Source organism: Erythrolamprus reginae, chromosome 4 (assembly GCF_031021105.1).
Source record: "Erythrolamprus reginae isolate rEryReg1 chromosome 4, rEryReg1.hap1, whole genome shotgun sequence".
Taxonomy (NCBI): Eukaryota; Metazoa; Chordata; class Lepidosauria; order Squamata; family Dipsadidae; genus Erythrolamprus; species Erythrolamprus reginae.
The window spans coordinates 57,522,820-57,535,226 of record NC_091953.1 but is presented as its reverse complement, the minus strand read 5'-3'; the positions used below and the strand labels follow the sequence as shown (position 1 = coordinate 57,535,226).

General features: G+C 40.7%; 1 protein-coding gene across 1 annotated transcript in view; it reads right to left on the bottom strand.

Moving 5' to 3' along the window:
• MAP3K7CL (MAP3K7 C-terminal like) overlaps window positions 1-11,261 on the bottom strand; it is a 51,531-nt gene extending 40,270 nt beyond the window's left edge. The window contains exons 1-2 of the mRNA XM_070750306.1: window positions 10,993-11,261; window positions 2,243-2,351 (exon numbers count right to left, since the gene is read on the bottom strand). Of these exons, the coding sequence (XP_070606407.1) occupies window positions 2,243-2,312 (70 nt within the window). The 5' untranslated portion in view covers window positions 2,313-2,351; window positions 10,993-11,261. The remainder of the gene's footprint in view (window positions 1-2,242; window positions 2,352-10,992) is intronic.
• Between the last annotated feature and the right edge of the window lie 1,146 nt (window positions 11,262-12,407).

Genomic DNA, 12,407 nt, shown 5'->3' with positions numbered 1-12,407 from the left:
ACTAAATTACCAAGAGGCAACATAGAGTTAAAAGTTCTGTGGTTATTTTTTACTGTCCCATAGGCAGGAGTTGGTTCCTCCTGGTTTGGGGTAGTTTGCCTGACCCACTGGTGACATCATCATGATGTTACCGACCTATTTCTGTCAGTGTCCATGGGTGCTGCCATTTTTTTAAAAATAAAAAAAATCATTTAAAAAATAATTACTTCTGAGTATTCACAGAAGCTGAGTTTCTGCCACTGTGCATGCTGTCGTCATCTTGTGTTGGACCTTTTAAATTTATTTTTTATAGATTTAATTGGCCCTGTACATTCATATGGTGCACCCACATAGCACAGAATGAAGTGAACTGGCAGTGAGATAAGTTAGAACCTACCACTGCCCATGGGTGTAGTTCAAATAGCAGCAGTTCAAGTCAAGTACTCCTAGCTTACTTTTAAACATACATAAGATTCTGAATGGTTTGCTTTTTTATTCATAGGTTTTTCCTAAAATACTTTTACAAGCTTTTTCTTTGGTACAGTTCAAATGGTTTATTTATACTTCACTGCCTTTTTAACATCATATCTGGATTTACACTATTAGATGTCCAGAATGGTGATGTCTGAAAGTTAGATTTAGGCTACTTGCAAATTCCATTTTCAACATGGGACACTCCAGATGGTTCTGGGCCTGGGAAGTTTATCAGTTTGGCCTTCCTTATAGGACTGGTCCCCAACAATTCTTATAATGAGGTAATGAATATGAGAATTAGTCAAAGTTGCAGAAAAGGCAGGTACAGTCATACCTCGTCTTACGAACCTAATTGGTTCCAGGGGGAGGTTCGTAAGATGAAAGGTTCGTAAGACGAAACATTGTTTCCCATAGGAAACAATGTAAAGTCAATTAATCCGTGCAACCCCCCCAAAAAAACCGCAAAAAAACCGCTGCCGTCCGGCTGTGACCTTTTAAAACAGCCGCGTGGCTTCCCAGCCGTCTCCCAAAGCCGAACGCCAAACCCAAACTTCCGCGTTTGGCGTTCGGAGGCTGCTGGAAAGCCCCCCAGCCCGGCTGTCACCTTTTAAAACAGCCGCGTGGCTTTCCGGCAGCCTCCGAACGGTTCAGAAAAAATTTGCCTCTCCTTACGAACTTTTTGGGTGTTACGAACGCCAAACCCGAACTTCCGGGTTTGGCGTTCGGAGGCTGCTGGGAAGCCGCGCGCCTGTTTTAAAAGGTGACAGCCGGGCTGGGGGGCTTCCCAGCAGCCTCCCAAAGCCGAACGGCAAACCCGAAATTCCGCGTTTGGTGTTCGGAGGCTGCTGGGAAGCCCCCCAGCCCGGCTGTCACCTTTTAAAACAGCCGCGCGGCTTCCCAGCAGCCTCTGAACGCCAAACCCGGAAGTTCGGGTTTGGCGTTCGTAACACCCAAAAAGTTCGTAAGGAGAGGCAAATTTTTTCTGAACCCCGGGTTCGTATCTTGAGTTGTTCGTAAGACGAGGGGTTCGTATCTTGAGGTACCACTGTCTTGGACCTTCCAATAGATTTTTGGACTTGAATACATATATTTTAAGAACTGAGATTGATCCCATCTTTTAAAGAATGTGGTTAAAAAGTATACATTGCATTGGTTTCCGATCAGTTTCCGGTCACAATTCAAAGTGTTGGTTATGACCTATAAAGCCCTTCATGGCACTGGGCCAGGTTATCTCCGGGACTGCTTTCTGCCGCACGAATCCCAGCGACCAATTAGGTCCCACAGAGTGGGCCTTCTCCGGGTCCCGTCAACTAAACAATGTCATTTGGCGGGACCCAGGGGAAGAGCCTTCTCTGTGGCAGCCCCGGCCCTATGGAACCAACTCCCCCCAGAGATTAGAATAGCCCCCACCCTTCTTGCCTTTCGTAAGATTCTTAAAACCCACCTCTGTCATCAGGCATGGGGGAACTGAGATACTCTTTCCCCCTAGGCTTCTACAATTTATGTATGGTATGTTTGTATGTATGATTGGTTTTAAAATAAGGGTTTTTAGTTGTTTTAGTATTGGATTGTCGCATGTTGTTTTTACCACTGTTGTTAGCCGCCCCGAGTCTACGGAGAGGGGTGGCATACAAATCCAATAAATAGATAGATAGATAGATAGATAGATAGATAGATAGATAGATAGATAGATAGATAGATAGATAAAATCAAATACACTTTTGAAAGTAAAGACAATTTAATTGGAAGAAACAAAGGCAAGCAAAATAATATTTTGGTAGATTATTACCTGCTGAATCATTTAGACTGAAGGCAATTCGTATCCGTTTATCAGCAGGTACCCTTGCTGTGGTGATCATGTGGGCACTCGAACCTATGCGTCTAGTTGTATGTTTCACCTAGAGAATAAAACAGCAATTTTTAATAGGTCATGCAAATTCATTGATGGTGCATATTAGATATGTTCCTATAGCATGTTTAAAATTATATTCAAGTAGAGATTTCTATCCAGATTTTTCAACAATTTCTGATGCTCTCTCAATATGTTTTCCTTTTCCTTAATGAAATTATGGATCCATAATACCTTGTTGGTTATATTCAAATGCAAACTAGAGAGATTTTAAAATTAAAAAAAAAGTTTACTTTGATAACCCTCTATTTAAATATTTGATATCAGAAATGTAGAGCAAATTATAGAGTTGTATTGTGTGTGATAATCATGAGCAAATTATTGATTGGCTTATACAAGCCAGTTCCTCTTTTAATGATCTCTGGTGTTTTGTTTTGTTTTTTACAAAATTAAAAGCAGATGGATTAAACTTTTTTTTCTAAATTAGCTCATCATTAGACAAAATAAAGCAGTTGTCTCCAGCAACTGTTAATTAGATTGCTGTATCAAGTGACAGATATAATTCTAATGCTAGCATTTGAATTAAATGGAAGTGCTGATCTTATCAAATTCTGTGCATTACGCTTTTTAAATTTTTGGTCTTCTGTTAATGAATATGTGTTTACTTTAAAAAGAAAGACTAGTCATTGTACTGATGCAGTTGACTTGTTTTAACTTTAACTCTAATATGGAAGCAAGGATTAAAACAAACCACCATAATTTAGTTTAGCACAAAGTGTAATCTGAGTCAACAAATGCAACCTAACAGCTGTTAAACTGACTCTCACTATAGAATGTGGTAGAATCATGGGCAACGTGGATGGAATTGCTGTAGCTTTTTCTTATCTTATGTCTTTTGAGGGAGTGACTTTCTATTTCTTAATACATTTCTATAGTTTGCATAATGTTCCCAAAATGGAATAGTGTTATGGGCATACATGTAAATAGATGCAACTACAATATAATAGATAAACAAGCTAACAGACTGCATGATAACAATGAATTCATATTAGTTCTGAATGATGGGAGCTTGCTAAACAAAATGCTTATGACATTTCAAACCTATGCAGACAGCTAGCATAGCTTTTCTGGAACACCATTCCAAAAATTGGGTTACTAGGTTAGGCTGATCTGTGGATAAGCTTTGATCAGAGCCTTTAATTCCTATGTAAATTATGCTTTTCCATTGAGGTTCATCATGGTGACTTTAATACAAGATGTAGGAAACCACAGAATCAGCCTCATGAAATGAACTACAGTTCACGAAAAGACATTCCTTTTAATAAAAATTAATCTTTAAAAAATTTACCAAATCCTTTTGATTTGAAGCCACCATATACTAACACCACTTTTAATACAATGTCAGTAGGGCTAGTTACCGTATAATTCATATGCCAGCAGTGACTTACAGTAAAAAAAATAACTCTTCCTCCTAACTCCTAACTAGAGGCACATAGAGTCATGACATTCTAGGGAAGTTTATAGATAGCTCTCAACTTACTTATTTATCTATCCATCTGTCTGTCTGTCTGTCTGTCTGTCTGTCTGTCTGTCTGTCTGTCTGTCTATTTATTTGATTTGATTTGATTTGTATGCCACCCCTCTCTGGGGTGGCTTGCAACAAATAAAAAACAATATATAATATACATATCTAAAATCCAAATAATTTAGCTAATTTCCTTTAAAAACCCTAATAACATTTAAAATCACTCATTCCCATTCAAAACAGCAAAACATATCTACACTCGTCAGCCAGGGGACTAGAGTCTAATGGCCCTAAGCCTGGTGGAGGGTGGGGGCAGTACAAATCTCCAGCGGGAGCTGATTCCAGAGGGCCTGGGCCACACAGAGAAGGCTCTTCCCCTAGGCCTCACCAAGCAATATTGTCTTGTTGACGGGACCTGGAGAAGGCCGACTCTGTGGGACCTAACCAGTCGCTGGGACTCATGCGGCAGAAGGCGGTCCCGCAAGTTGTCTGGTCCAATGCCATGTAGGGCTTTATAGGTCATAACCAACACTTTGAATTGTGTCCGGAAACCAATCACCAGCCAATGCAGTTTGCGGAGTGCTAGAGAGAAATATGGATATGCCTTCGAAAGCTCATAACTGCTCACGTGGCTACATTTTGAATGATTTGAAGCTGATAAGGGCATCAGTGACTATGAGTAGAGACTCCCTGTCCAAATAGGGTGATTGTTTAACAATGGTTCAGTGTTACAACGGTCTTGAAAGAAAGGATTTGCAATCCGTACTTCCATTTATGATTGTCACACCATCCCATGTTCATGTGATTGCATTTGCAGCATTTGGCAACTAGCTTGCATTTATGACCAGTTGCAGCAGCCTGTGCTCATGTGATCACATTATGCAACTTTTTTGCTGATTTACAGCCACACAAAAAAAGGCCATGGGAAAAGTTGGATTTATGTAATGGCCATGTGATTTGCTTAATGATCTTTGTAAAATTTGTCAAAAAATTGGGTTGGATTTACCCCCACAACAAGTTACAATGGAAATTCCGGAGAGAGAGAGAGAGAGAGAAAACACACCTTGTGAATGGTTTTTTGATTGGCATCACAAGAAACTGACACTAACCTTTCCTGCACAGGTACCTGTTCTGTCGGCGTGTGCCAACCACCCTTAATTACAGGGTAATTAGTCCAAGCAGACACACACACACAATTGAATGCAAAATAAATGTTCTTTATCAACAGAAGAAAAGAAAAAACTCCCTTTTAAACTGCAAAGGGATTTCTTGTACAAAAAAGGCACAGTTTAAATGCAATCCAATTTCTAACCCAGTAACTGGGAAATAGAGTCCACTAATGTTCTCCAAACAGTGATAAAAACTCACAATGAAGTATAATCCAGAGTCCAGGAATTCCACACACAGTCTTGAATACAAACAGGAAACAACAATTCAGTCTTGACGAAACTACGATCAGATAATCCTCCACAATGGCCAAGCCAGCACATTGCTCTTTTATCAGCAGCTCTAATTACTGGAGCCCCATCCAAACACAGGTGGCCTCTCTTATCTCCTGTAATATTTCTTAAGTTGTTCTCTCCTATGCATAACTCTACGCATGCGTGGGTCTGTCATACATTCCTGATCTGAATCCAGTGAAGATAAAGATGATTGATCTCCTCCTGAGTTGTCTGCCAAACCGCCCTCTTCAATCTCACCCACACTTCCTTCGTCAGAGGATACTTCGCTGGCAGACTCTGTCGGGAGCAAAACAGGCCTGTGGCATGTGGATGTTTCCCCCAAATCCACCTCCACATTCCTTGGGGCAGGAGCTGGGCCAGAGCTAACTACAACAGGTACCGTCAACTGTTACTCATTCCTCACTACACTGTCATGAAATGAATGATAAACCCTATGTTGATCCTTACAGATAAACATAGCTCTTGATAATTTTAAAAAAAAGTCCAGTCTAAGTATCCTCGGAGAGGGGCGGCATTTTATTTATTTTTATTTATTATTTAGATTTGTATGCCGCCCCTCTCCAGCATACAAATCTAATAAATTATTATTATTATTATTATTATTATTATTATTATTATTATTATTATCATCATCTTCTTGTTCTCCCTCCCCAGGCATGTCCTTCAAACAGCTCAATTATTCCTTCTCCACCATCCATTTCCCCAAACTTCTGTTTTTAAAAGAAAGTTATTTAATATGTAATGAAGAGAAAGACTATAAAGCAGTGATGGCTAACCTTTTTGTCGCTATGTGCCTGCACACCCATAGTGCAATGTACATGTGACCCCACACACACACCATGTGCCCCACCCCATGCATGAATTTGTGACCCCCTTGCCCTCCCCCATGCATGCACATGTGACCCCTGTGGGCACCCCATACTTGCATGTGCGATTCTCCTGAGGCCCCCTTGCCCCTGTGCATGTGCATTCATCTCCCACATGTGCCCCTCCCCCCACATGCACAGCAGAAACCCCCAAACCAGCTGGCCAGCAGGAGGTGCTCGTGCACGCATGGCGGAACTGAGCTGGGGTGATGGACCATCTGCCCGCAGATAGGGCTCTGAGTGCCAGCTGGGGCACGAATGGTATAGGTTCACCATCACTGCTATATAGCATCTTTTGTCTGTCCTCTCTTGATTCAACAGATTGCTGCAAAGCACAAAACAAAATACAACTGGCAACAATGGAGGTAGGAAAATACTACAGCGATCCCTCGATTTTCGCGATCTCGATTATCGCGAAACGCTATACCACGGTTTTTCAAAAAATATTAATTAAAAAATACTCCACGGTTTTTTTGCTATACAGTACAGTGATCCCTCGATTTTCGCGATCTCGATCTTCACGAAACGCTACATTGCGATTTTTCAAAAAATAATAAATTAAAAATACCAAGAGTCACTTCTCTGTCTCTTTCTCTTTCTTTCCTGTCATTCTCTGCTTCAATCATTTCCTCATTTCTCTTTTTTCTCCCCTTTTTTCTATCATTTCTCTCTCTCTTCCTTCCACTCTTCTGTCTCTCTTTCTTCCTCTCTCTCACTGTCTTCCTTCCTTTCTCATCTTTCTTTCTCTCTCTCTTTCTCTATCTTGCTTCTTCCTCTCTCACACTCTCTTCCTCCCTCTCTCATCTCTTTCTTTCCTTCTCTCTCTTTCTCTATCTCTCCCCCTCTTGCTCTTGAGTGGCAAACGGCGGCCGGCCGGCCGGGTGAACAGGTGAGCGGCAAACGGCGGACAGGCGAGCGGCAAACGGGGGACAGGCGAGCGGCAAATGGCGGACAGGCGAGCGGCAAACGGCGGGCGGGCAGGTGAATGGACAAGTGACGAACGAGCGGCGGGCGGGCGAAAGGACGAGCAGCAAACGGACGAACGAGCGGCGGGCGGGCGAAAGGACGAGCGGCGAACAGACGAACGAGCAGCGGGCGGGCGAAAGGACGAGCTATCTAATACTGTATTAGTCGCTCCCCGGCTCCACCATCTGCGCATGCGCGGCCATTGAAAAAAAGGGCACGCATGCGCAGATGGTGTTTTTACTTCCACACCACTATATCGTGAAAAATCGAGTATCGCGAGGGGTCTTGGAACGTAACCCTCGCGATACTCGAGGGATCACTGTACCGCGGTTTTTCCCACCCGATGACGTCACTCTCTTCCTTCCTTTCTCATCTTTCTTTTTCTCTCTCTTTCTCTATCATGCTTCTTCCTCTCTCACACTCTCTTCCTCCCTCTCTCATCTCTTTCTTTCCTTCTCTCTCTTTCTCTATCTCTCCCCCTCTTGCTCTCGAGTGGCGGGTGGCGGGCGGGCGGGGTGAGCGGCGGGCGGGCAGCAGCGAGGAGCCGAAGATCGGGGTTTCCCCTTTGCGTTGGTGGCGGGGAAGACCCAGGGAAGGTTTCTTCGGGCGCCCAGCAGCTGATCTGCTAGGCAGCGCTGCTGCAGGAGGACCCATGTCCGAAAGCCGGTGAGAGGGGTGGATCGGGCGGGCGGGCGAGCGGCGGGCGGCGGGCGGTAGCGGCGAGGGCGCCGGACGCGCTGGGGGGGGCGGGGGCAGCCGACATTCAAAGCAATCTTTGTCGGCTTCCGCACTTTCATTGCTCCCCGGCTCCACCATCTGCGCATGCGCGGCCATGGAAAAAGGGCACGCATGCGCAGATGGTGTTTTTACTTCCACACCACTATACTGTGGAAAATCGATTACCGCGAGTGGTCTTGGAATGTAACCCTCGCGATAATCGAGGGATCACTGTATATCATTTACCCACTCATCCTACTGTAATTTTATTTTGAAAATGGTAAATGATTTTGTAAAGTGATGGTAGTACACTCTTCCAGTTTTAATTCCTAAACAAAATTCAGTCCAGTCAGACAGATGGAAAGAGATAAGTTGTACATACGTCTACTTATTTATTTTACAAAACTATGTTCTGCAGTGCTTCCAACAAAGTGAACCTAAAAGGAGACTGGTCATGTAATGATTGTTTCCAAACCTTGGAGCCTTCTGAAGCAGCACCTTTATCTGAAGACCATAGCTCCAAGACCACCATTATGGAGGAACTTTTCTACACCCTAGGGCAGGTGTAGGCAAAGTTTGACTCTTCTATGACATGTGGACTTCAACTCCCAGAATTCCTGAGGTAGCGTGATTGTCTCAGGAATTCTGGGAGTTGAAGTCCACAAGTCATAGAAGAGCCAACTTTGCCTACCCCTGCCCTAGGCATATTCCCAGCTGTTTAAGGATCTATACCAAGCACACTGAATTTGATCTGGAAATCAGTTGGGAGCCAATGCAGCTTAGGCAGAGTAGATAAAATATGCTCTCACCAAGACGTACCTGAGAAGAGTCTCGCTGCTGCATTTTGAATCTGCTGTAATTTGCCAATCTCTTTTAAAATATCCCCGTGGGGACTTTGCTATAATTGTAATGGCAAATGACTAGGGCAAATATCACAGTTGCCAGATCAGGCAGCTCCAGGAACACTCCAACCACAAAAGACAAGAAGGACTTCCAAAGTGGTGAGGTTCCCTGGATCTAAAACGAATGGGGTTGAAAAGGGATATGGAAAACACCAGATCTTTAAATAAACCCCAAAATATTTCTTAGGAGTGGAGGGGAGGAAAAGTATTTGAGATACAATTTAAAATTGTAACAACTTAATCTTAAACTTGTCTTGGAAACTGTGTCATACAGACAATTGCTACTGCTGTAATTGTTGTGTAAAATAAATCTTAGATATATTACCGTATATATTGCTCCTATCATTGAATATCAAGTATGCTTTTATATCCATAAGTGTGCAGTTTTTCTTCTGAAAAATCTATGCTAACTAGGCCACTGCAATTTCACTGGTGTCAGAATATAATTGTGTGTAGCTTTCTCTATTGTTTTGATAGAATTAGTCTAAAAAAGAAACCTCAATAGCCAAAAATGATAGTGTATAATTAGAATTTTCTGTATTCCTTTTCAGCTCAGATAAGATAGCTATTGTTATAGTAACAGATAACTCTTCATGGAGCAAGATTCTATCCTTCCAAGGTCGGTAAAATGTAGACCCAGATTATTCGGGGCAATATGCTGACTTTCTAAACAGCTTAGAGAGGGCTATAAAGCACTGTGAAGTGGTATATAAGTTTAAGTGCTATAGCTATACAGGTTAAAATATAAAACAGAATTAAAAGTGGTTTATTGGTGAGATGTAAACTGAATAAAAATTGAGCATGACATCTTTTAATGTGTTGACCAATATATGTGTCATTTCCAATTTACCTTGTATCTGATTATGAAAATAAAAATAATAATAATTAACTATATACTTAATCCAGGAATCTTTGTCATTCATTTCAGAATAGTACTAGTATAATTTGTAGTAGTGGAGAACTAATACATTTGACATTTTAAAACTATATTAATTATCTCATATTTTATTATACTCCATGATATAACGGAATACATATTATTGGATTGCCTCAAACTATTTTTTTTTGCACCTAACAAATAACAAGTGGTAAAATGCTGTTAAAATATCTTGCTGATGGCCCCCCCTTTCCCCACTCCCAAATACGGATAAGGCTACTATACTTAAGTTGCAAAAATTCAGGCTGATGCTAAGTTGAAAGAAAGAGTTACTGTTCTATATCTCTATGCTACTAGTTGGTTTCTGAACTTTTGCTGCCCATGCATGTTAGGTACTGGAATTACCTAAATGAGACAAAGATGCTAATAAACAGTATTAGATCCTGTTGATTCTGAACACAGTTTAAAAAAAAAATTCTACTTTGCTAGCCTTGCAAATAAAATAAAATTCAAGTAAATATTTGAATTATGTCATATTTTAGATAAAATTATTTAAAACAAAATTTGGATTAAGAATATCTGAAATACAGTACTAGACTTCAAAGTGTAAGAAGAAAACCTCGTATATCATGTTTAGATAAAGAAAAGTAAAATTATGTTTTGCTGTTCCATTCAGTGAATACAAGTCTAGTTTATTATGACTTCATATTCCAGATGGAAGCTTCAGAGATGCTACAAATGTAGTCTCTAATTTATTCCATTAATTCTGTGGCTTACTAAAAAGTTTTTTAAAAGCATGAAAGTACTACATGTTAAAAAGACATGAACTCTATCTTTAATTACATTATTACGTTTTTTTAAAAAATACAAAGATTTTAGCCAGAAACTTGAAATAAATTGTACTACATTCTTTTCTTTTAATAAAGCCATAAAAGGATTTCCAAACATCTATTTTTAAGCCTTCCCAAGAGATCTGTACAGTACAGATTTATTTTTCTCTAATATATATGTGTGTATGTTTGTATGTGTGTGTGTGCATGTATACATAAACACATATGTATATCCAAGAGGTTTTCCTCTTAGGAAAAGAAAGCAAAAGGAAACTGTAGAAAGAACAGAGCGAAGATATAATGTGCATGAGGAACTAAATAAAACTGCTTCACGCATACCCCTTGATCTTTTCTTTTGTGTAAAAGAAAAGCTTTGATTGTTGTATTCTATCTCTGAGACAGTCATCTAGGAAACGGCTCTTTAGTATGCTTATCTGTGAATCTGCATGCACTGTTGTACTTATATCTAAAAAACTTCAGCCCCGAAACCCAAGTGTGGTTACAACTCAATCAGTTAGTCCAGTTTTCACACCTGTTGCCTTACCTCACTTAGTGGTGTCTGCAGTTGTATAAATCCAGGGCCAGCCTCTGCCTTGACTTGTTGTTGCCTTTATGGAGTAAAGATTCAGGAAAAGAAAAGGCTGCACCTGCTACATAGCAGTGAACTGACAAGGTCTGAGAAGCTGAAACAGCTGTCAGGACAACATGCTGCTACCTGCACTTCCCATAGGCTTTTTACGCCCTCAGGACCACCCTTTTCTGTCTTCCGTCCCAATTCCACCGTCCCTTCCCTTCCCTGCAATGAAAGATTACAGCATTGTCATGCTTCCTTAGCAACCCCCTCCCCCCCCCTTTCAGGAACCATATAAAAGTAGCCAATTGTCTGGAGGCCAAGATGTTTAATTCATTAGTCCTGCCAAACCTAAAATACAAACCGACTTGCTTCATAGGACTGGAATGTTTTCAGCATGACCCAATCAGTGTCTATGTCTATTCCAGCAAACTGGAAAAGATAGCCTGACTCCAGTCAGCAAAAATGTCTGCTGCTCCTATCAGCTTGGAGTGGGGTTGCCAATTTGAGCAAGCGGCAAGCAAGCTCAGAGTTGATCACTGCTGCTACAGTCAAGCCAAGCAACTGGACTAGTCGTTTTCCTGTCAACTCTTGGAGATGTCAAACAATACTCTACTGTCCAGCAAATTAGAAAGTAGACTAAAGAATATAATAAATGGATATTAGAGTTTTTATTGTCTTAAGCATATTCACCTAACTTGGGATGCCTAAATCAGATTTACATCTACAGAGAGAAGAGAAATAGAGTGTTCTATTTATCTCTGGCATTGTCTATTGGCTGCCGGAATTTTTGCAGTCCAATTACAGTAGCCCTCATTCACAGATGTTTTGGAAAAATATCATCTAACATAAGTTTGGTTTTCAAGGGAAGTTATGGACTGCATTTCCCTAAAATATACGGCTTGTAATTCATTGTTGGTATACATAAGCTTATATTTGGTATACATAAGCTTATATTTCAATAGCAGTATTCAAATGTGAATAACGAAAGTCCCATGTTTTTGATACATTTTGAAACTTTCAGGACAATATTATTAAGTAACTGCTTCTAATTGTTCTGGTATGCAGTGATCTATATGACGTGCAATATAAAGGTCCTCAATGGAAGGCAGGTTGGTACTACCGGTAATTGTTTTTCCTGCTGTTCTAATTATCCTCTGAAGTCTATGTCTGTCTTGTTGGGTTGCACAATCAGTTGCTATCTGTATTGTTTGTCAACATTTGCAGCAGTATTTTTTCTTCAACAAAGGTATAAAGAAGACTTTTGAATAATTTAAGCAATTGTGAGTATTGCAACAATAGAACTTTTAAAGGTTTTTCTGAAAGATTGTTTTTTTTTAAAAACTAAATGAATACAATAAATGCAATTACATGACAATGTCTTCTGC